Source organism: Toxorhynchites rutilus, chromosome 1 (assembly GCF_029784135.1).
Source record: "Toxorhynchites rutilus septentrionalis strain SRP chromosome 1, ASM2978413v1, whole genome shotgun sequence".
Taxonomy (NCBI): Eukaryota; Metazoa; Arthropoda; class Insecta; order Diptera; family Culicidae; genus Toxorhynchites; species Toxorhynchites rutilus.
In genome coordinates this window covers 85,049,928-85,075,820 of record NC_073744.1, presented here as the reverse complement: position 1 = coordinate 85,075,820, position 25,893 = coordinate 85,049,928, and the positions used below count along the sequence as shown (strand labels likewise).

The 25,893-nt window shown below is 36.6% G+C and overlaps 1 protein-coding gene across 6 annotated transcripts in view; it reads left to right on the top strand.

Moving 5' to 3' along the window:
- Positions 1-25,893, top strand: part of LOC129769468 (uncharacterized) — a 565,408-nt gene that overhangs the window by 66,409 nt on the left and 473,106 nt on the right. For all 6 annotated transcript variants that reach the window (XM_055771806.1, XM_055771799.1, XM_055771792.1 and 3 more), the window contains one exon: positions 24,382-25,529. In XM_055771806.1, coding sequence (XP_055627781.1) covers positions 25,403-25,529 — 127 coding nt within the window. In that variant the 5' untranslated portion in view covers positions 24,382-25,402. The remainder of the gene's footprint in view (positions 1-24,381; positions 25,530-25,893) is intronic.

The window sequence follows — 25,893 nt, the reverse complement described above, 5'->3', positions numbered from 1 at the left end:
CCACTCCCTGTTATTTTTCTGCGGAAATCCGCCGGTTGGTTCTGTCCAGCGGTTACTTCGAAGGCTCGATGTTGACGGCGCAGCCTTTACTTCGACGTGTTTGCTTGTCGGGTTTCGCCAAGAGGAATTTTCCTGTCGCTTTATTTCTCGCTTTAATAAATACGCGGTTCTTTAGGATGCTAGGAACATTGCTCACAAAATAGCGATCGCGAACAATACACACAATGGTTCCGCGATGCCGGACAGTTCTTGGCAAAATGGTCGAAAAACATTGTAGTCTCAGATAAACCGCAGGGTATCTCGCGATCTAGAGCTCAAGCTCAACCGAAGACAATTTCCCCAAAGCATTCCCTTGTGTGTATCTTGCTGCAACTAACCGTCCTTGAATCAAGGCCACGAAAGTAACTCAAGGCCATGAAAGTAAGCGCTGCGCGAACAGACACTCATTGGCCGAACAACTTTGGCGATTGAGCTTTCGCCCTGCTCCAGGGACGTGGGATGGGAAATCTAAGCTCTTAAGTATACTTTCTGGAGTATTTCTTAGTTTACTTTCGGTTGTGACTTAGTGGAGGTACACTGTAAATGTTTCAGTGTGTTTTTGAATTTAAATAATTGAATCTGTTTGAACATTTGATATTTGAATAATTGCTAACTATCCTAGCCAATAAATAAATAAATAAATTTATGATGAAAACAGTTGTGGCAACTGTTACACAGTTGTGAGTTACAAAGAGAAAATTTGGTACTTTTTACATTTTTTCTTTTACAAAGGCGAAATTACAAGCCAGGCCGCTGAAATTGTGAATGGTATTAATGGTGCCGATAGTGCATCAGTAAAATACGTGCAATTTGATTTTTTTTTATCTATTTTTTTTTAGTGCAATACACTAAATTCAGATATTGACTGTCAACAAATGAACCGTTTGAAACAAGCGAAAACCAGAAACGTCATTCCGAGAGCTTAATTGTCTTGAAAAGAAATGAGAGTGTGTATGTGCCCTCCCCTCTCTCTCTATCTATCTCTCTCTCTCTCTCTCTCTCTCTCTCTCTATCTCTATCTCTCTTCTTTCTGCTGATATTTTTTTTATTTTGTTAATGCTTGTTCTGTTTAGCTCAAAATTCCGTCGAAACAAGAACCATTTTGCGAACGCGTTGTACAGGTCTACGAGCTACACAGAAATCTCCACAAAAAGTATTTGGTAAAACATTTTAAAAGCGAAAATGTTGCGGCTCCGACTGTTTGCCATAACCTAAGATTTCCAACAGCTGCTCGCAAGCAAGGTAGGGGAAGACCTGCCAAAATTATGGACGCAGAAGGACTTAGCTCTCTTTTTTATGACTTCAACAACAAGGATTTACTGAGCCAATGGGATACCGCAAAAAAAGCTCAACTGTTCTCACTTGTACATCTGCAAAACATTGAAAAGAGTCAGAATAAAGTGTCGACAAAAAAAACAAGGAATGGAATACAATGAGCAACATTTTTCGACACTTAATTCCCTCTTCCGAAGAAGCACATTCCCGGAACGATCAACACTATTCCATGGATAAATCTGCTGCATCTCCGAACATAAAACATAAGTTTTACCAGAAAGCGAAGGGATACATGGCTATTTCCGAGTGAAGTACGCCCAGGCATTTTTTTCGCGGGGGATAAGTATCTCGTAAAAAAAACCGTTAACCGTTAATTGGAAAATCCGCGTAAAAAAACATGTCGCCTAATGATATATATCAAACGGGACTATCCTCACGTAAAACAGAAGTTAAAATTTGAGTTTTGTTCGCTTCCGAAAACCCGTAGTTTTTTTTCCTGCAATTCCGTTGGTTACTGGTAGCTATAGTTCGGTTTTCCTCACGAATGAGGTCATCTGCTGTTACTAGAAGCATTCCCTTGTGATTTGTACACTCTACTGCCGATGCACGTGCAGTACCACTGTTGGACCATCCAGAGCTAAGTAGACAGGGAAAGACGTTCACGAATCGCTGCCCGTAAAAACCCCGTCCCGTTGTACCGCCCGGTGAGCTCCCCGTTACCCAACACCTAAAACCCACGTAAGAATCATGATAAGGTGCGACACTAATTTCCTTCATTTAAAAAAAAAATAGTTGCGTAAGGGAAGATCTACCAGGTCAACTCATTAGAGTTGCAGTTCGAAAAAAAAAATTCCACCGTCAACAATAAAAATAACAACAATAGCTTTCGTTTGAAAGAAAAAAAACTGTAGGTAATCAGTTAAAACTACATGAAATAAGAAAGATCACATCTCACCATAGGTGAATTAATTCAGGTTTATACTTAGAGACATTCATTCCCCTGTGCTTGTTCATCCCGGAATGTAAAATTAATGCATTTATGAATGCCGCATATAAGCTAATGACTTTTAGTTTGCAGTATGTTCGTACTTGCAAAGAAACTGCGTATTTCGGCCAATTCGATTTTTCCAACAGTCATTTCTCGAAGAATGGAAGAAGCGAAAAAATATTCTTGAATATTGAAATTTCTTCAGCGTCAATTATCAAAGGATCCTAAACTTGTTCCGACTGATAAGTCAGAATTCGGTTTGGTGACTCAGTTATCAAATGGTCCTGGAAAGTGGTCTAGTTAGGACTCACACTAGAAAGTCATTTGATTTTTAGATCTCACGTTGGGAAAATCTCCACAAAATGTAATACTCTGCTCCGGTTCTTGTATTCACTGATTGGCAGAATTTCTGAACTTTGTCTGAAAAATATGATGGCCGTTTATAAACAGATCACTTATCCTGCAATCGGGTATGCGATTCCCGTCTCGAAGGGCTGTGCCCGGACACATAGGTTGATATTTCAACGCATTCAGATTACGCTTCTCAAAATCGTTCCGAAACCACCCCTTAGACGAGAATAACGGAGAGCCACAACTACTAAAGAGTCAGCCTGGATACCCTAGAGAGCTTTCAGAAATATATTCAGAAATTTGGGGAGGGGTGCTCTGATTCCGAGCATTTAATTACCGGAACTTGTATAGTAGGATCATAGGTTATAGGTTAAGTACGTAGATAATTTAAATAATTGAAAATGAAATCAATATGTTTAACATTCAAAATGTCATAAAAAATATAACCGTAAAAACAAGCATTTTGACATGTAATTCCTATGATGCACAGCAATAGCCGATCACTCAATATGTTAAGAAGTTAGTATCAAACAAAAATGATATGGGATAAATATATATTTATACAAAAAAAGTCACAGGAGGATTGTGTCCGAGACACGACCGCATAGTTCACGTAGAATTCTGTTAGGCTATCTGTAGCATGGTGATTTTGGATATGTTTGAAGAATTACATCGTTAAACTCTTTGATAATGATTTGGTGGCTCCGAAAAGGGCCGTTTTATTTGGTTGTTCGGTATTGTTTGTTCACTCCACCAGCGTTCACCGTGTGATGATGACAGAAGGATGGTAAACAGTCGTTGGATTGTACGTATCAGATAAAAGATACCGAAGGGGAACGAGATATGATGAAAACCGCCCTCTGTGATCCTAGACGAAATGCCTCCCGTGTTATGTATGGATGAAATAAAGAAAAAAAAACCCACCAATGTCATATAAGATAATTACCAACACGAATTACGAACACGATTTTTTCTCATCAGTACAAACATGTTACTCTAATATAGAGAAAACATATTTGAAATGGAAAAGGTAATTTTCTTTAATAATTTTTACTTTCTGAGTATTTATACAACCCAATACGAATTCTAATTGGACTAACAACAACTAATACTATATGTAGAGCATATGGGAAATCACTTTTTCTAATATTTCTTCACTTTTCAAATTTTTCTCGCCGTATAAACTCTCCTTGGGTGAAAATGGAGAGGGTCGGGTCAGCGACCGGCTGATTTGGTGTGGAATCGTTCTATAATAAAGATGTTATCGAGTCTGACAAATCAACCAGTGTTGCTTTGTCAACACCTGATGTCCGTTAATCCTGATTCATCATGAACGAAACATCGTTAGACATGATTTATGTTTCAAACAAGTCAACCTTCCTATGTTTTACTTGGTGTACCTTCAGTAGTGGTGACTGGTAATGAAAAGGGGGTCACTCAGAACAACGTTTAGTGAAAACAGTCATGGTGAATCAGTGAGCGGCGAGTCGGCACAGATAGTGCCAAGATATGATCAAAGGCCATGGGTTTTCTGTGGGTTCGATGCGATTTACAGTAATCCATCTACTATGAGCTACTTCACTACGACCCAACTTTCAATTTGGGCGTACATAATTGGATCGTGTGAAGAAATCAATCGCCCTAAACCTAAACCATTAGGGCAGCGCAAGGCCACACACATCTACAGTAACTTGTTAGATGCTCCGAAGCCTTGTTGGGAGGTTCTTATGTATCGACCTTATATACTGTCCTTTCTGACGAAAAATTCGCGAAAAAAAATGCTTCTCTTCTAAAAATCGACTATCCGAATTTTGTACTAATAGAGACGAGGTATATTTGTAATAGAGGTATACTGGAATAATTTGAACTTTCAAAATGGCAACAAGTTATCTAACAAAAAATTCGTTTTGTCCTAAATCGAATTATTCTAACCAAGTTAGAGTCAATGTCTTGAATTTTTATTTCTGAAAATTACTAAGGTAAAAATAATGGATTTGTTTTTCCTCAATCTAATATTTAGTGATGACACATTTATTGTATCAAATATAATGCAGTAGGAACGAAGTAACGTCGTGTATTCTGATGACTAAAACAGATTGGGGTCAATGATCAGTACGGACTAGCTACACCAAACATATATAATTTGTGGAACAAGCATATGAACATTATTTGATCGTTTCGAATTACTGAACAAAAATTTAAATGTGGCAGAATTGATTGGATACAGATTATTACGCTACATTGATTGAACTTATCTTCTATGTCTATCTTCTCGTTTGACTTACTTCCTCGCCTGCAATGGGTTCCAGGCAGAACGATTTTTCCAGATATAGCGCTTACTTGATCCCATGCCGTCTGCTAACGTGCCTCGTGTGACGGCAGAAGGCAATAGCATTTTAATAGGGCAACCGTCGTGCATATCCACACTATTGGCCCCCTCATGCCTAGCCGGAAGATAGCGGAAATCGACCGTCCGGGGGAAATAATTTCATCGATCCTGGGAGGGAGCAGAATAGAGTAAAGGATGAGCAATAGCCAATTGAAATTTGTAAGTGAAGAAAAAGTGCAACTTTATCCATGATGGTTTTATGCGATGATGATAGTACATATTGAAAGATTTTCTCTCTATGTCTACATTTTGAACGCCAAGCGCTGCTTCACGTATTCGGAAATTGAGAAAACGGAAAAGATAAGTTCCATTTTATGTTTCTTTCTCTTGTTTCATAAAAAATGAATGGCCTGATTTCAGACGGTGCACGAGTGAATCACACTGCTTCCCGATTTGCGCTGGTTGCTTTGAAAAAGAAAACTCCCTGGAATAGATGTTCCTTGTAAGTTTTTCCTATACACAGAAGTTCTTTGCTCCAATTTTCTTTTCACTTTCTTTAATTCACTGATGTTAGGTTCTCTGCAAGTATGATTCGCTAATTCCTAACACCAGAAAAGATATTCTTTTTAATCGTTGGATACAGTGGAGATATTCTGTGATTAATTGATACTTGACACACTATTCTAATGATGTACCACATTCACATTTGCAGAAGAATGGCCAAACAGTCCGTTCGTTCGTTCGCTACATTGTGGCAAACACTGAGTTTTTTTTTTTTGAGTTTCATAGATTGTAATTCGAGCTATGAAATGGAACAAGCACTTCCCGAAGGCGACGATACAAGCTGTACTTACCACCGGGTGTTCTACAATGCACATAGTTCTAATAACAATAAACAACTCAACTCATAACTTTTGCTCTATGCTCTTCCCCCCAAGATAGCAATTCTCCCTCTCCGATGCACATATTTTTCCCGCAGGACTCATGAAAGCTTTCTTCATTATCATTGGAAGAATAACACAGCAAGTGCTAATGCGTGTGTAAAGCGAGAAAATGCTCCTATTGTGTTTCCAACACCATAGCTTACTTTCACTCATACTCGAAGATTCCCATCGACCTTTCCGCCGACCCGCATCCAGTCGTTCATCCGGCCAGCTGAATGGTGCAAGTTTGCTGTGCTCACTCCAGCGCACACTGTGCAGGGTCCATATAGTCAAGGGCGCTTATTGAACAAGGGGAGAGTGAGTTCAAGAAGGTAGCCCAGAACAATACTTTTTGCCTCCCGTTAATGTTTATCCGTACTCCAAGGATACCCGGTCCGCACTGAGTTTTCTCTGTTAGCATCATGAAGATTTTCAATGTACTTCTCCTCTTCCTGTCTGGGGGCTCATTTCTAGTCATTCTTTCCGTTTCTTCAAAGTGAGACATTTAAAGTTAAGGTTCCTTCGAGCGTCTCATTCCTCCTTGTACCGCTTTGCCTCCTTTGTTGTGAAATATCGTGACACGAAAGTGAAGTGAACATAATTGAAATAGGTAATGGCTGTTCTTGTAAGCGCTAATGTTTTTTGTCGCGCTCGATTCGAATACCGTCGTCGTCGTCCGACGTTCCGTAATTTTCCTTTAGCACTGGAAAAGGATGGGGAAATGCAATTCGCCGCTCTAAAAATGAGTTCGATACCGAGGTTGAGAGAGAGAAAAGCTGATGTTTCCGCACGATGGAGAACAGTTTTCCGCTTGGCAACTTCAATCCAATCAACAACGGTCGTATTTTCAGCCCATCATTTTCCGGTAAATAATTCAATTAACCCATTTTCTTGCTATGATTCCGGTTTAATTAGCATGCATATATATATATATATATATATATATATATATATATATATATATATATATATATATATATATATATATATATATATATATATATATATATATATATATATATATATATATATATATATATATATATATATATATATATATATATATTTCCTGTGCTAAAATATGTAAAAAAATTTCAATATTTACCAATTATAAATCACTCCACTCTACTTTGAGTATGGATTGGTGATTTATAGTCTCAACTTGTATAACCTGGCTAAGTATTTTTTTTTGTTTTTTTTGTATGATTTGCTTCAGTCGGCCGTAAGTTACTGTTGCTTGAATATTCTAGCTGGTCCACGTCGGTCTCATCGGGCCGTAAGTGCACTTTTCTTTTGGAGTTCAAAACTCAGGGCCCTCAGTCCACCTTCTTTGGGTTTGTTATAGAATAACTACGTCCACGCAGCAGTCATCAGCGATGGAGATAGATCCACGGTCAATTGGAGATCGATTCATCGATACAACTGCTTTGCTCTGTAAGAAACATTGAATTGCTGTGCTATTTATAACACATCAATGATTATATCAACTATCTCCGCTGTCTGGTGGTTTAACTGAACAATGGAAGAACAGAGGGATTACTATTACGCCTAAAAAATGGTTACTGTGTAATGTACAATTCATAGATATGATGTAACATATACACGTTTAAAATCCTGCTCTGATGCAGCTTAAATGCTAATGAGCCTAAATAAAGAAACAAATGGGATTCTAAAAACCCAAAAATAACTAATGTATTGTAAGTGTGTTTAATTATTTTAACGACTCATACGTGAAACGTTCGTCACTCTTTTGTTCATACTTGTGTTTGACATACCGAGGAAGCGCAATGTCGATGACCGCCGACAAAAATAAAAGAAGAAACACAACCCATTTGTTTTGTTAATTCGATGTATTTCATAAACTTATCTGAAATGTTTGATTTCTTAAAATTTTAATGTAAAAAATTTTAATGTGAAAAAAGTAATATATTTTTATCGTAAAGAAGAACAATTAAATAAAGAAAATCAATATAAATTTCGTTGTTGGAAATGTATTTGCTCTTCGTCGACTCAATATTAATATGAACATCGAATGTTTTGCTCAGCTAAGGCAAATATAGCACTACCCAACGATTGTGAATGACATTGTCTGCGTTGTTGTTATTTGTGAATGTTTTTTTTTGCCTGTATTATAGTGGCTTTTAACACTTTTGGCTGGTTCGTCACTTTTATCTTCCATTTCGGACTCGTGATCTCTAGCGTGAGAGGTATGGATGTTACCACTACATTAGATCGCCTCCACGATTGTGAATGGTTGCCCTGATACAACAATATCGAACAATAACCCATATTCCGTTGTTAGCTGTACCGAAAGAAATTTTAAGTTGTTGAACTTTGATTGAAAATTAGTTCTCGATGTTGTTTAAATACTTAGAAGATATAGTCCTGACTCTAACTTAATTGTTTTTCTCCTTGCTTTTCCGCTAAAACAGTTTCCGTTCAAGATTTTCAAAATTTTTCCGTATTTGAGAATGTTCTGTTACACAGAATACAAAATAGAGCCTATTTTCATTTATAACTTTAAAATCGTGTTTATTTCACTCGGAAATTCATTACACACAAAAATGGAATACGAAGTTCAATGACGTCTATAATGAATTCCATATCGAGGTTGCAGCACTTGCACAACCCGATTGTACTTGTGTCGAAATTCAATATTGCAATCGATTCGGATAATTTTGACTCGATCTGATTTCAGAAAACGCGTGAGTTATCGATCAGTAGACGCATCTGGAATTTTCGAGGAAATTTCACTATCGATTTCCTCAGGGCGTATTTTGTCAACAATCCAAATTAAAAATGAGTAGATGAAATAACCCTCGTTTTTGCCATCCAACCGACTACATCCAGCATGGTGTGGAACCGAATACGTGTTATGTTGTAATGAAGCTCATTAAAAACTTCATGTTTTATTTGAACGCACGAGCTGGAATATCATGAATGCATTGAATGCAGCGTTTTGGTCTGGTAGTAGCAAAGGCTGCATCGGCGTTGCCCATGATAGTGTCTCGAAGGTGAGTGCATTTTCCCTCACCGGGTTTTGACGTAGGCCTACGTATTTCAGTTCTATACCGGGGTGTAAATTCAAAGTTTCGAAAACGAAAGCGTTACGCCGAAGACCGAGGTTTTGAGCGTTAATAGCTCCTAAACAACTGAACGAAATGGTATGATAAACACTTCATTCGAAAGTTAAAATGTCTACGCCTTATATACTTGTCACTTTTTGATCCAAAAACTTGTTTTAATAGCCTTAAAATTGCTTTCAAAACAGGCTATTGAAATCATTATTTGTGCAATTAAGTGCACTTAGCAGGAAAACTTCTTAAGATTATTCTTCCCCATCAGTAGAATATTTTCGTATCCAATATTGAATGCACACAATTTTAAAATGGAAAATGTTTCGCATCGCGAAAATCATATAATTTTCGATCGATTATTGCTCAGTCGCTGAAAGTTTCAAACTTCATTCGCCTCTAGTTTGCTTCCCAAATTGCCATAGTAAACCACACCTTCTCTCGATTCAATCACGGACAAAAAGCATACTTAAGCGATATTCTGGTGGTGAAAAGCATTCAGTACGTTTCGAACTGTGAGGGAGCGCAGAAGAGCCGATCCATCAGGAGGAGAAGAGAAGGCGACCAAGAGAATACCAGCATCAAAAATTAATTCTGCTTGAGGCATCGAAGCAGCCGCCAGACACACATACACGCGCACAACTCATTCCGTTTGGTGGTTATCGAGTAAGCATTAACCACTGGCGGGCATCGGGCATCGAGAAGAATCCGGAAATATGTTATCGTTGCTGGAAAATAATTTACCAGTTCCCCTTGGAATTGAAAATTACATTCAAGAGAAAGAGTGTATTTTAATGTTTTCTATCCATATAATACTCCGATCAAATGCATTTCGTTTTGTGCTATTTCAATCAAGTGTAATTAACAGGAAAGCTTCTGAAGATTACTCTTCCCCATCAGTAGAATATTTTCGTATCCAATATTGAATGCATAAAACCTTGTGCTTCCAATGTAACGCTCTCGTTTTCGATATCATTTAATCATTTATTCATTCGTTCAGAATGGATTTAGATTCAATTTCAAGCATATGATCAATAAATCAACGATAGCGCTACGCCAGCCTTGCGGTTATACCACAGATATATTCTTTAAAAAACGAACAACGGGTCGATTATTTGGATATTGTTTATATTGAAATATTAAATCGCGATTAAAAATATGTGATGGTGACGAACCTTTGAGGTTATATGTGCCAAATTTAAGAAAAAAAAAATCAAAAACATTATTTAAATTTTATTTGACGTAGGATTATGTCTTTCGGGAACATATTGAGGTACAAATTGAAAATCGAACACCTCGTGAAAGTTGTCCAATTTCAAACGCTTATTGCTCAGTCATTTCATGATGAATTGATGACATTTTTGCGTCAATCGATTTCGGCACTCCGTAACAATTTTTTATATTGAAGAAAATAATATGTGTCATGAAACTAACTATCGAACAATTTAAAAATCTCAACCCCTATCCTAACAGAAATATCCTCCTCTGATTGGAAGAAATTGGCGACACATGCGGCGGTTCCCTAACAGAGACATCTAATCCAAGCTGCCTGAGAGAAATCGGCATTGCAAATACATTAAAGTAGGGGGAACTTTTGTTCCTACCGAAATGTGTTCCCTAACAGAGACATTAAAACCAAATCATTATCAAAGAGTTTAACGATGTAATTCTTCAAACATATCCTAAATCAACAGATAGCCTAACGGAATCCTACGTCAACTAGGCGGTCGTGTCTTGGACACAACCTTCCTGTGCCTTCTCTGCATAAGGTCATTATAATCGGTATTGAACAAACGGTAATCGGTACCATAGCGGTATCATATATAGTTTACGTACTATTATCATGTCCACCAAGTGTTTTGTGAGCTATTTCGAAGGAGTTCGACCATGAACATCGCGACACGAGTTTTATATTGAGAGCCATTCCATGCCAAACCGTTAAAGTGGTTCTCAGATTTTCGTCAAAAGTGGTAATTTTGTTCTTGATCGCAAAACATCAAACCCGTATTTTTTATTTTTTTATTAGGTTGCCCATTTCCATTTTAGGGTGGTCCGAAAAATCATTTCTCCACATTTTCCCTAAAATGCCTTTTTTGAAAAAATCAAAACTTTTGATTTAGATGATCGACATATCAATTTAAAACCAATGAGCTAGTCTTTTATCAAATAATATTGAACTATGAATATTTTAAATTCGTAATTATAGATTGTAGTCGATTTTTATTGTTCTCATGGCTTTGGACTAGAGGGCGCCATACGTTTTTTTTTTAATCTTTTTTCTTTTCTTTTTCGGATGCTTTTTTACATAACGCATCTCGATATCAAGGAGGCTTTTTTTCCCTACTTCCACTACAAAAATTCATAACTTTTGAATTACTGGACCAATACAATTGATCGACATATCAAATTGAAGCTTATGAGTCTTTAATTTTCTTTGAAAAAAAATTTAACTTTTGTGCAATTCCAAATCAAATCGAACTAAAAATTCCTATTTCAAAAACTCGTATTTTTGATTCGAACGAAACTTTGTATTCCGTTTGGGTTGGAGGAAATATGAGTTTTCCGTAGAATTTGGGAATTTTTTACTCAAGTGTAACTTTTAAAAAAGGCAAATCGATTTTAGTAAGAGAAATCTTTGATAATTTATATCTCAAAAATTATGAGTCGTATCGAAATAGAGTCTTAGAAAGAGTTATAGAGTATAAGGGCTAAAACGTGAAAAAAATATACAATGAGAAAATAAATTAGTACTCTTTTTTATTTACGAAATAAAAACTTTAATTTGCTATATTCAAAATACATATTTTAATTTTTTTTTAGTTTTTCCATTCTCTTCTTCTTCTTCTTCTTCTTGAATGGCGTTAACGTTCCCTGTGGAACTTTTGCCGTCTCAACGTATTCATTAACTAGCGTCGTTCATTAATACTTGGTTGAGATTTCTATGCCGAATAACACGCCTTGAATGTACTGTAAAGTGGCAAGCTCTAGAATACGCGTGACCACAGTGCAAGCCGGAAGAATTTTTTTTGACGAAAAATCCCCCAACCAGAACGGGAATCGAACCCGAACACCCGGCATGATAGTATGGGACGCTAATCACTCGGCCACGGGTGCACAATTTCCATTCTCGAGATATCTGAAAAAAAAAACATTTCTAATTTATTGCCTGTTTCAATTTAATTTTTTTTTAAATTTATATATATATTTTATAATTTTTTCGTATAACATAGAAGTCATGTATAAATTTTTTAATAATAGTACAAGATGGTAAAACTATTTTTGACAAACTTTGTGGTGCATCGAGTTTTTATGAATTTTGGAGACTTCGAATTTTTGTATGTTAACAATAATTTTTGCCACAAATTATAAATTTTGATGTGATTTGAAACAAAAAAGCTCTATATCAATCTCCTTCTAAATGCAGACATTCTCGAGATATTTAAAAACAATATTTCTATTTTATTGTCTTTTTTTATAGTAAATATTCAATTAATACGTTTGCCATGTTCATAGAATTTTATGAATCGGCTTATAATTTTCAACAACTTTTCGAAATACATCATTATGGTAAAACTATATGTTTATGAGCTAAAGGGTGTGTCACATCAAATTGCATCACGGAAAAAACGCTGTAGAAATTTAATTTTTAGGAATTATATCTTCAGATTTCGCTTATAATCAGATAAGAGTGTATAGATCACGTTGGCCATGCTTCACTGTCAATTTTTCGTAAATTTGGAAAAATGTCGTCGAACGAAAAAGAGCGTCGTGAATTAATCCTGCGCACTCATTTCGAGAATCCGGAGTTGTCACATCGGGACATCGGTAAGATGCTGGGAGTCGTCCAATCCACGGTCAGCAGAGTACTAAAACGATACTTCGAGAACCTAACCTTCGACCGGAAGGTGAAGAACGGCAAAAATGGATGCTCCGTCAGTGAAAAAGATCACAAACGCGTGGTTAAGCAGTTTAGACGTGATCCGAGAAGTTCGGTCCGGGATGTCGCCAATAAGCTGAATTTGTCAAGTTCATTCGTCCAGCGGACCAAGCAGCGGGAGGGCCTGCGTACATACAAGGTTCAGAAGGCTCCCGCGACGAAAGGCAAAACATGGTGGGGAAGACGCGAGCCCGGATGCTGTACACCGAAATGCTGACGAAGCCGCATTGCCTGGTAATGGACGACGAAACCTACGTCAAAGCGGACTTTCGTCAGCTGCCGGGCCTGTTGTTCTTCTCCACAGAGGACAAATTCAGCGTTCCGGAGGAGATTCGCAAGCTGGAACTATCCAAGTTTGCCAAAAAGTACATGGTGTGGCAAGCGATCTGCTCTTGCGGAAAGCGGAGCGCCCCCTTCGTGATGACCGGCACGGTAAACGGGCAGGTTTACCTTAAGGAGTGCCTACAGAAGCGCTTACTACCACTATTGAAGCAGCACGAGGGCCCGACCATCTTCTGGCCGGATCTCGCTTCGTGCAACTATTCAAAGGACGTGTTGGAGTGGTACGAAGCCAACGGGGTCACCTTCGTGCCAAAGGAAATGAACCCGCCCAACGCGCCGGAGCTTCGACCAATAGAGAAATATTGGGCGATTATAATTTGCGCCAAATTACTTGAGAGAATTCTGCCCAAACCATCAAATTTCCATCTCCAAAATTCCGTGTGTAAATTTTGTTAAGAAAGTAATGAGTTTGTTCTATAGTTGAGAAACACTAGAATGTTTCGGACCAGAGCGAGAGAGCTGGCAGTTATCATTCCGGGAATACAGGTTTGACTCCTATACTGGCCGGGGGATTTTTGCGTCAAGTTGCACTGTGATTACACGTATTCTTAAGCTTGCCATGGTGTGTTTTTCGGCAGAAAATCTCAACGAAGTACTGCTAATAAAAAAGACAAAAAAATTATCCATGTTGAAACTGCAAAAGTTCTTCTGGGAACGTCGGTGCCATTCAAGAAGGAAGCTAGTTTGGTAAACGAAGATAGTTCTTATATTCTCATTATGCACATAATTTCAACCGAGATCTTTCCATTTTCAGAAAACTTAAATAAATTAAAAAAAAAATACAGTGCATGTGTGCAGTGAAATATATCCCTACAGGTTTCGATATTACCAATGAAAACTTACTCTTCTACCACCCTGAAAACAGAACCGTTAAGGAATATCTCAGCCTCCATGAACCCGAAATGACTCAAGCCGCTTCAAGACGTCCACCTCATCAAATCCCGAAATGAAAGTTATAAATTATCAAGAATAATATTATCACCACCATAATGTACTAGTTTTCTCCCATCTCTCGGTAGTTTTCCAGCTTTAATGAGTTCTTTTTCGACCCATAAAAGCCCAACGTCTGATAGGAATTATATTTATGTGTTTAATTCGACACGATAGGAACAAACGTGATACAAATATCAGTCGTTTGACACGAATGGATATAGTCACCGTCACTTTCAACGTTTCCTTGGCGTACAGTAAATGACACCAGTGGAAAAACGGTGGTATCATTGTGGGAGGGGGTGGTACCAAGTTGGTAGCATAACGATTTCTATGATTAGAATTAATTTCTGTCGTGGGAATTCAGCCCTCCTCCTCCTTCCACTCTCACTCACTTAAACTGAAGCTCATGACAAGGTCGGGCAAGCCTGTTCGAATCGTTTTCATCATTCCCCAGCCAGTGCCGTCAGCGAGTGTCGCCTGCGTGGGTGGGTGGCGCGTGGTAATTCTAAAGGCAAGTGCGACAACACGGTGGCACAGGGAGTTAAAATTTGCTTCGTCGTAAATTTTATTCCCTTTTGTCGCTTTCGAAGATGCTTTATTTTCCATTTTTCGTGGTTTTCTGCTATACGCACAAGTTATTGCCGGAGCTTTGGGGCCGATTTGGGTTCATGGAATGGGCGGTACCGCGACGCACCATATCACGCCACTGTGTGCGTTGATGATGATATATTGCGGTGTGATTAAGCCGAAATGAATCAAATCGTTACTTTCAACGATGTGTTCACCACTGATTTAGTGCCGTAACGTGAATGATGGCCAATTCTCTGCGATATTCCTTGGCAGCCCCACTAGAGAGAAAGCATAACACGCACAATTTGTTTGAGGTTATTGTATCAGCTGTTGAACTTGATTTCTGACAACGTCGAAGGAAACGATTTTATAATGTTTTAGTAAACAATTTGCGATATTGAAACACACTCCGGCGTTCTCAGCCATAATTGGACTATTATGTTTTTTTTTTTGGAACCAAAGTTTGTCGCTTTTTTTTTCTTGGATTCAGCGTTTTTAAGAGTCCCGCAGTTCTCGCTCCACGACAACTTCGGTCTGTCATATTTTTTTTCCTCAAATATGGTCAGCACTATCAATATAGAAACAAGATTTCCTCAAACAAGGAATATCACTTGTTGGAGTATTCGGTACTCGTGCCGGAGTCGTAATCTTCGTCGATATAATGTTAGTCCGGAAACTCCTTCAGAATGTTGAATACTCAGATGCGCAATTCAATGCAATCCAATTATTGTTATTGGTGATCATATTAGTCGCATCATCTCTCGTCGCCAATCATTGCACGTTTCTATTTGACATTTTTTTTACCAAAACCATTTATTAATCAGGCTCAATTACTTATTATCTAAAGTTTGCAGAGCCAAATTTCACCTTTAAATATAACTTATTTTCTATATAATTAAGACTAACAATTGAATAATAACTAAATCTAACACTAGATTAATTGGACAGGATTAGAATTTAGGACTAGGATGGAGCGAGTGGGGTAGTTTGGTTAGATGAGGAGGGAAGGAATATGTTTGGAATTTGACTGGAATAGTAATCGCAACTGACACCCAATGTATTATGCTTTGTAGGGTTGACAAAAATGTACTCAATTTTCAAAAAAATAATGAAACAGTCGTGAAATTTTGGAATGTAAAATTTACAGCTTTGGAGTCTAATCTTGAAAAAATCTTGTTCATGTTTTTCACCAGTTCAAGGGTGTTTGACAGAAAAATCAAATAGAGCTTGCTCACTTTGTTCAACTTGAATTGTTCAACAAATTATAGACTGACACCACTTTGGCCTTCTCCTCTTCTTCTTTTTCTTCTCCTCCTTTTTCTTCTTTTTCATTTTCTTCTTTTTGTTTTCTTCTTCTTTTTTCTTCTTCTTATTATTATTATTATTATTATTATTCATTGGCACTAACGTTCCTAATGGAATTCCGCCGTCTCAACGTGGCATTACTTGCGTCATTTTTATTAGTACTTAGTTCAGATTCCTAAGCCAAATAATACTCTAATAGTCGGCAAGCTCCAGAATACGTGTGAATCGAAGAATCCCCCGGCCAGTGTGTGACTGTGTGACGCTAACCACTCACCCCACGGGAGCACCTTCTTCTCCTTCATCATCATACCCGTCTTCTCTTCTTAACAGAAGCGAATTCGTATCGAATGAACGAATGAATGGAAACCTGAACAAAACGCAAGCTCAAAAGTTTTTCTGGTTGTCAATCACTTCAGCCCTAGTTCAATTAGCAGTTAAATCCGTTATTCCGTAACTGCCTGAACAATTTGAATGAGTCATGAAGAGCACACTAAATGCTTGCACCCTGAGTGGCACAAAGAATTCGTACAGCAGCAAAGCAACTGAAAGCCATTTGGAAAATAGTCAAATCAACTCCTAGCTTTAGAGCAATTCCACGCCAAATCGACCAAAAACAGCAGATTTTGACCCGATCCTCTCCAATTTTTTTTGAACATTCGTCCTTTTTATGGAAGCTATACAAAATCGCAATTTTCATTGCCTTAAAAAAAGCGTATTCAAAAAATGTATCAAAAAAAAAAGAGCGTATTCAAAATCATTGCTCTTTCTTTCAAAAAATCTTAACTCAAAATCCAGATATGTAATTAAAATATGAGGTCGATATGATATGACGAGCTATTTAGAAAAACCAACATTTTAAATACACTGTCAAAAATCTTACTCAAAAATTGAATAATTTTTTTATAACTCAAAACACCCCCTTGGATATTTTCTGTATATTTTTATTGGAAATCACTTCCAATTCAACAAAGTTTGACGTATAGTGGTGCCGTGTCGGACTCACTATACTTATTCACATGAAGATATGAATTTTTCGAAAATTTATGACATTTCAATACTTTGTAAAATCGTAATCATTTAAGAGAAGTAACATGAAAAATAGAATCTACATGCATTTCAACAATAAAAACTATATGTAACATTTTATCGTAGGACCGACCGTTCTCGAGATTTAACCAATTCCATATAATGAACATTTAAAAATTGAAAAGAGCAAATATTTTTTTCCTTAATTTTTTACAAAAAAGGCCTGGTCGGATAAGGGAGTAAAATGTGCCCCCAAGCCAAGTCACGGTGATTTGGTTTGGGGTCACTTTTTACTCCCTTACCCAGCAAGACCCTTTGAAAATATAAAAAAAATAATGTTTTCAAAATTCTTGAAAAACAATTCTAGTCCATACAATAAACAACAAATCATCCGTACATTGAAAGATGGGGACTTTTACAGCGAAAAAGTTTTTTTACAACTTTTTCACGCTTTCTTTTTGAAAATAAATACAACTAATCCTTATTTTGTTTAGAGTCAGGATAGCAATATTGTATTCGACATAGTTTTAAATCTTATTAACCGTTTGCGGCCGTATTGATTTTTTATGGGTGTCGTTCTGGTCGGAATTATTTTCCCTTGAAAGAGCATGTTTCACTGCATGTATCATATAAGTTTGGTTTGCTAACGTAAACGGTGTCGCCTCGTTTTATTTTTTTTACTACAGTTGTTTTGTCCGATGCATCGTACCTACTCAGAATCGGGACTTATCTTCTTATCTTTCCACGCTAATAATCTTGTGTTTATACTGAGTACCGTTATCTATAATTCATAGAAGCTACATATCGTTCAATGAACAGGTTCACTAGACATTAAGATTCGATTAGAAAAAGTGCAAACTGATCCATAGTTGCATAAAGTATAAGATTAGTATGATTCCTTGCTGTGGTGGCTGAGAGCAGACAAACGACCGCAAAGAGTTGAAATATGAACTTTTGCCGAAGATGCCAGCTTCACATCTTCTATAGATTCTGGAATGTGTGGCAGTTTTGCATGGAGACTCCTGAAAAAAAAATGTTTTACTCGTAATATTGTTGCGTGTAAATTCTAGCGTTTGATATGTTCTCGACATAGAAATATGTAATTTGCAGAACATGTCAATTGTAATAATTTACACATAAAAATGTTACGAGTAAAACATTAGTAGTAATTTTTCGAAGAAAACATGGAAAGGGCTGTTGCTAGAGCACCTGTAATAGTGCCCTTCTTTCAATGTATAGATGACTTGAAGGCAATTCTATGGGCTATTCACATATCTTTTTTTAGAATTAAAAAAACATGTTCTTAAGAAAACATAATTTTAATTTAGAAATTATTTTTTTGAATGTATGATATTTTTTAATTAATAATTTCTCACCTTTCATTCTTTGACCTACCTTTTGTAGGTTTTATCATTTTTGAGTTATGTTTTTAAATAAAGGGTTGAAATCCTAATTTAAAAAAAAAGTTGTCTCAAAAACTAGAAGACCTACACAATTTTGGTCAGGAGATGAAACGAATGAGTGGGATGAATTGATAATTTTTAGTGAGACACTTTCCTACATGTTTAAGTTTTATTAAAAAATATCAATTTTAACCAAATTTAAGGGGGTATTCTAGTGTAGAGACACGAGTTTTGGACGTTTTTCCGAGCTCCGTAAAAATAAAACAAAGAATATTTTTAATTTTCATTAAGTCATTATTTGTTCATCTATATTTTAACAATAAAACAAAAATTGAATGGGAAAAATAAGTAAAATATAGAACAGTTACAAGCTGATGAAGTGAGGGAGTTCAAAAAAAAGTTGTGCCATGGTGTACACGATTCCAGCCCTTTATCTGAAACAAAAAAATCGAACAGTTTCTTAATAAGTAAAGATGCCGCTATCGCATGAACCTCGGACAAGTCAAAAACATCTTTTTTTTGACAAAATGGCGGCTGTTTGAAAAATAAAATGCGGTTTAAAACGATTTTTCTTACGTTTCCTGATTTTTATAAAATAGTAAAATCAGGAAAATATCATTTTTAGAGGTTCATGTGATAGAGAGATGCATGCAGATTGTATTCATATAAATTCGACATAAATCGGTTCAGTAGAACTTCGTGTAGTTATCGTGTACGCCAGTTTGAAAAAAAAACTAGTTTCGAGAAAAACTCGTTTGAAGTTCATTGTTATGACCGTACCAGGTTAGATACCGCATCACTAAAATGGCTCTAACTCGGTAAATAATAAGATTTTCGATAAGTCCTCTCTAGAGTATATTCTTGAATGCCTAAACTACAGAAATAAGAAGGAACAAGAATTAGATTTTTTTTCAAATTTCGAGACTAGAATATTGCCTTAAATGAGAAAACAATATTTTGAGAACTCATTTTTCTGGAAATCATTTTTTTTAATTCTGAAAAAATTGTAAAATTACTACTAATGATTCTCTCGTAACATTTTTATGTGTGAATTATCGCAATTGACATGTTCTGTGATTTTTTTCTATTTAGAAACATGTCAAGAACATATCAAATGCACAAAAATGTTTCATTATTTTTTATGAAGTCTTCATACCTTTCATATACTCCAGAAATTATAAAAGATAGGTAGCAGACGTCAAAAAGTTTATATTTCAATTAGATATTTCAATGTATCGCATCTTGACTTCAAATAAAATTTGCATTCGTTGTAATAAGTTGTATTGTAATTTCATGCAGGTTATGATTGTGTATATTTTTTGTCAGATATTATTTGTATTCCATAATTTTCAACTTTTACTCTTGATGGAAGATTACAGTGATCTAATCATTTTACACTCGACACAAATTAGATACGCAAGGTAAGGTATTTCAGTGGTTTCTGAAAGGCTGTAACATCCATGTTAAATAGGTATCGTGCGATAAAATATCCACACACTGTAAAACTGTTTGTAGTATTTTTTTAAGCGGGTATTCTAGTGTAGAAGCGCGAATTTCGGATGTTTTTTCGAGCTCCGAAAAAACAGAACAAAGAACATTTTTACTATCCATTGTATCGTTATTTGTTCATCTATCTTCTAACAATAAAACAATGATTGAACGAATAAAAAAATAAAAAATATTCATAATTAAAATAACTGCAAGTTGATGAAGTGAGGAAGGAAGCATTTTTTGTTTTTTTTAAAATTTCTAGACTAGAATGCTGCCTCAAATCAATGAGAAAAAATTTAGAATTTTCCTCAAACCAATAATTGGCCCTTGTATATTTCAAAGAATCTTTAATGAAATTTTCATAATAGAACCGCAAATGTCATTTTTCATTCAATCAACTCGGTCAACAATCTATCAAATCTGTAGTAAAAAACAGAAGAGACAGGATCGAACGATTTTTTGCTTCCATATTTTTATTCCTCACGAACACAAACACAAATCAAATATATATATATATATATATATATATATATATATATATATATATATATATATATATATATATATATATATATATATATATATATATATATATATATATATATATATATATATATATATATATATATATATATAAATGGATTCCTGTTTGTCTGATCCTTATGGACTCGGAAACTACTGAACCGATGAACATGAAAATTGGTATGTAGGGGTTTTTGGGGTCGGGGAAGGTTTTCATGATAGTTTGAGACTCTCTAAGAGTGGGCTGCCATACAAATGAAATACAAATTCCTACATTACTTGGGAATTAACCAAGCAAATTAGGCATATTGAGTTTTAGGGTGCAATAAATGTTTCTATGGTGACTAGACTCTCCACCCCCCTCTCTAAGGGGGGGCTGCCATACAAATGAAACACAAGTTTTTGCATTACTCGAGAATTAATCAAGTAAATGAAACCAAATTTGGCATGTGAAGGTTTTAGGGTGCATTAAATGTTTCCATGATGGTTAGACTCTCCACCCCTCTCTCTAAGGAGGGGGCTGCCATACGAATAAAACACAAATTTCTGCATTACTCGAGAATTAATCAAGCAAATGAAACCAAATTTGGCATGTGGAGATTTTAGGGTGCAATAAATGTTTTTACGGTGATTAGATGTATCTGCCATACAAATGAAACACAACTTTCTGCATTACTCGAGAATTAATCAAGCAAATGAAGCCAAATTGAGCATATTGAGGTTTTAGGGTGCAATAAATGTTTCTATAATAGAGGGGGGGGGGGGGTCTGCCATACAAATGAAACACAAATTTCTGAATTATTCGAGAATTAATCAAGCAAACGAAACCAAATTTGGCATTTGGAGGTTTCAGGATGCAATAAATAGTTCTATGGTGGTCACACTTCTCCCGCTCTCTAAGGGTTGGCTGTCATACAAATGAAACACAAATTTCTGCATAACTCGAAAACTAATCAAGTACAATTTGGGTTGTGAGGGTTTTTGGGTATGAGAAATGTTTCTATGATGGTATGGCACCCCTCCCTTCTCTGGAATGGAGAGGGGGTTCCATAAAAATATTACACATATTTCAACTAAAAATATTCCAACCAAACATGACAATTGAAAATTTTCGGAAAACTCTGAAGGAAAAAGGGAAAATTCAGAAAATTAAATTCCTATATGTTCTACAATTACATAGTGACAAGTGCTGTTAGTGTAGGGGGTCTCCGTAGCCACATTGGTTGCGCGTTCGCTTAGTAAGTGATCGATCGTGAGTTCAAGACTCAGGGCCCTCATTGACCATCTTTGTGTTGTTACAGAATAACTACGTCCACGCAACAATCATCAGCGATGGAGATCGATCCACGGTCGAAATAAGATCGATTCATCCATACAACTGCTCTGCTCTGCAAGAAACATCGGGCTGCTATTCTATTAATAACACAACAATGATCATATCAACTGTCTCCGCTGTCCGGTCTAACTGGACAATGGAAGAACAGAACGAATACTCTTACGCTTAATCGCTACTGTGAAATGTAATGTACCATATGCAATGGTATAGAAGGAATACTATAACGCCAAAAAAATGGCAACTGTGTAATGTGCTATTTATAGATATGATAAACATGTGACACTATTAAAATTCGGCTCTGTTACAGCTGAAATGCTAATGAGCCTGAAATAAACGAATGGGATAAAAAAAAGTGCTGTTAGTTCACTAGATGTTTGCGAAATTGATCTTTGTTCGAAGCTGGAAATGGATTTTATTGTGATGACACGCTCTCCTAAATTTTCTTCGATCTTAATCAAAAAAAGTATCGCCGGATGTGTTGATATGAGCAGAACTCGAGGAACGAATTGTCCGATTTAGGGCTGTCTTTATTCTATTAAATTTTCGTATAAAACATTTATTCCATGTAACGGAGAAACATATTATTTGTAATTGTTTCAAAATCTTAAACGATAATTTTGATTGAAAATATTATGATTGAATGTTTAAAGGTATGGGTAACAAAAAACAAATTTTGGGCGGGACGAAGTTTGCCGTGTCAGCTAGTTAGATATAAATTCCAGGAGGATTCCAATGTTACCTTAGTTAGAGATCCTTTAGGACTTTAGGGAAACTTCAACAAAACTTTAGTATCATTGATTTATCCAGTTATCAAGAGTACCTTGTTCAGCTTCCATCGGACATTCTGCTGGTTTTTAGTAAAACTTCAACTTGTTTCCAGTTTTTCTGTAAGTGAAGGTGAATTTTATGGGGACAAAGGAAGTATTATTTTAACTTTCAATCATAATAAACAAAACATTTTTAGCAGAATTCGATTGATTTTCCAATCAATATTTTGTTGAGGTACGTTTCAAGTTCTACAGAACTTTTGTAATTCAACAAAGTTCCATTATATTTTACCAAAAAAATCAAACGGATTGACACAAAAAACCAGAGTCTCTCACAGATTGCAAACATTGTTATATCATTTGACTATTCTGAATCTTTTTACTAGGGATGGAAATGTTGTTGTAAAGCTGATTAAAAATTTCAATCAAATTAAATGCACATAAATGTGATGGACAGAGATCACACAATTTCCAAAAATCAGTTTATGAATTCAGATATGCGTTATGCATATTTTCGGATACACCACCTGATTTAAACTTCATTACTGCCTCCACAGCAATAATTTTCTCTATGCATATCGCAAATATTTGTAAAACACAACACGACAGGTATCATGGAGTTCTTCTTCACCCACAATAATATTTTTCCAGTCCCTGAAGAGACAACAATCTAGCGCGTTTTCGTGGATTTCTTGGAACTTTGTCCACCCTCAGTTCAATCACGTCCAGTGGAGATAATTGTTGATGTAAATGTTTTATTCATTGCTCGAAGTTCCCCATGCATTCCGGTCACATCTTCCAAATTTATAGTTTTGTCCTGGTTGATTTTGCCCCCCCCGTATCCTTGCCCGAAGGGATACCACACATTTCGGGGCAGCAAATCCAAAACATACGAACCGAAACCACTGAATAAATAATAAGCACAAAAATCAGAAATAATGCAAATGAGAGTCTTCAAATCTTTGAGAAGAAACGGGAATCGATCTGAGAATCAGATAAACCCATGTTGAGCCCGGTTTATGCTCCACAGATTTTATTTCTTGCTGTTTGGCATAATACCCAAAAGTTGCACAACTGTGTTGTACCGCGCACCAATGGGACAACGAAATATTTATTTGATTGAGATCGGGATTTTACTCACTTGTTTTGGTTTGTGCGAAGACTTTTCAACTCACGGGTGAAACGCTATGTACTCAAATTCCTTGATGCTGAAAATTAAACGCTTTTTCAATATCCATTAAATTTTATTATAACTTCTAAAGCATGGTGTGTTACGATGTATGACATTCCTTTTGTATCCTGCGCTGTTATTCGAACTCAGTACTACAGGCAGAATAAACCAACATAACACGGAAGCTTCTGTCCGTCTGTGTTATCTCGTGCTGCCTATCAGGAATCACCCTAGGCACCAGCTCGTTTTCAACATTCCGCTGTTTTATTTGGTATCTTTATAAATGCACTTCACATCTTTTTCCTTTCTTTTTTTTTGTACTCGCACCCTATCTCTACCCGGAGGCTATGCTAAAGGGTGAAAACCGATGCCTATGTGGTTGCTCCATTTTATGTGTGTCGCTCGAGCCCATTAGGAATTCCTTTCAGCAGCCACTCTTTCTTGATAAAGCTTTTGAATAAACATAAATCTAATAATAATATTTATAACCTCACAGATATCTTGTTCCACTGCTCTTTATCTCAGACTCTACCCATGCATTCCTGTAGACAAAAACATTTACATTTTTTCGCTTTGTTGTGTTTTCTGCGTCTTTCCAGGATAAGCATCGTCAACCGTATTCCACATCGCTTGATATCAAACTTGAGAACTGATCCCTTCTTATCACCTTTAACAAAAGATTGAACGACCAACAAGAACAATTCGGCACCGAAAACCTGGAATTATCTTCATTTGCTCGGTATTTTAGCTGTGGTGAAGTGTAAAGAATTCGTGCCCTTCTATTGTAGTCACACCTAGTGGCAGCATCACCAATAGCATAATTCTCGAGAGTGGAGGATTGAAAACCCAAATAGTGGTACCATAGAGGTTTGGTCAGACAATTCAGAATCGGATAACCATCAGATAACACAGGCAAAAATATACCACACAGCAGATGATCTGATGCGATTATGGGATGCTTAGTGCACATTTGCTAGCCCAAGTTGCTAGAAAGAGCCGGTAACTGGTTGCTGTCGTGTCATGATTCCTCCGTTTCGAGGACTCTAACTAATTGTCAGTCAAGCCGTGTCTAGCTTACCTGTATTGCACTGAAAGGGGTTTTCCTTGTTCCATGCCATAGTATCGAAACACACAACTAAGAACGATAGCAACCGCCGCTAGAGAACAAAAAAAAGGATGCCCTAGAACTACACCAAACCGAAAGAGGAAATTCCATAAGGCTCATAAACGCAGAATAATAGCTGGCCAGACGAGCACCACAAAGCCTGCCGACTCTAGGAGAGTGGTTTCATATAGAGATGAAATAATGAGTGGTAAAGGTGGCAAAATTAAATCACATTCATTCTGGTGCTGCCATAGTCGGAAGAAAACAGAAACTAAATCGTACTCTGTTTCGCTGCATTGAGTGATTTGAGGGGGAGCTTAAACGGAGTCACGCAGTAGCGCGACTGAAAGTGCTGGAGCGCGGTATAATAACCATTTTTAAAAGGATATTGCCAGATAGGGTAAGCCAGAAAAAAGGCAAGTGAGAAAGCAGGAAAAAAGTCAAAAGCAGCTCTTAAAAATTAATTTAGCGCAAGCTGGCTTTTAGTGAAGTGGTGCAATTATTCTGAATAAAATATGTGGAAACGGGTTTGCCACGACCTAACGATATTGAGTGCAACGATGCTAGTGACTGCGTTGGTGATCCTTTTCGCTGGCATTTCGCAGGCACAGATAGACTGGGCTGAGGACGATGACGATCCAGGTGAGTTCGCAATATGTATGCGTACACGATTTTTTTTCAGCTCATTGTTGTCCCACAACACGTTTTGATAACGGATGGAGGATAACAATACCCCTATTTGGAATATTAGAGACAGCTGATCAGAATATGATGATATGAGCAAAAATTTGCTACAAGTAAAACAAGTGAAGTGTTTTTGATTACATTTCTATGTTTGCGATGGAGTGCGTATAAATCTTATAACGCTAGGGAAGTTATTATTATCTACTGAAAAAAGTACTTAGAATATCCACAAAGAACCATGCTTCTCCATTATCTATATCATGTTTTACTTGCAAATTGTTGTTTATCTGCTACACATAATCAAAGCAAATTTAACCAACAA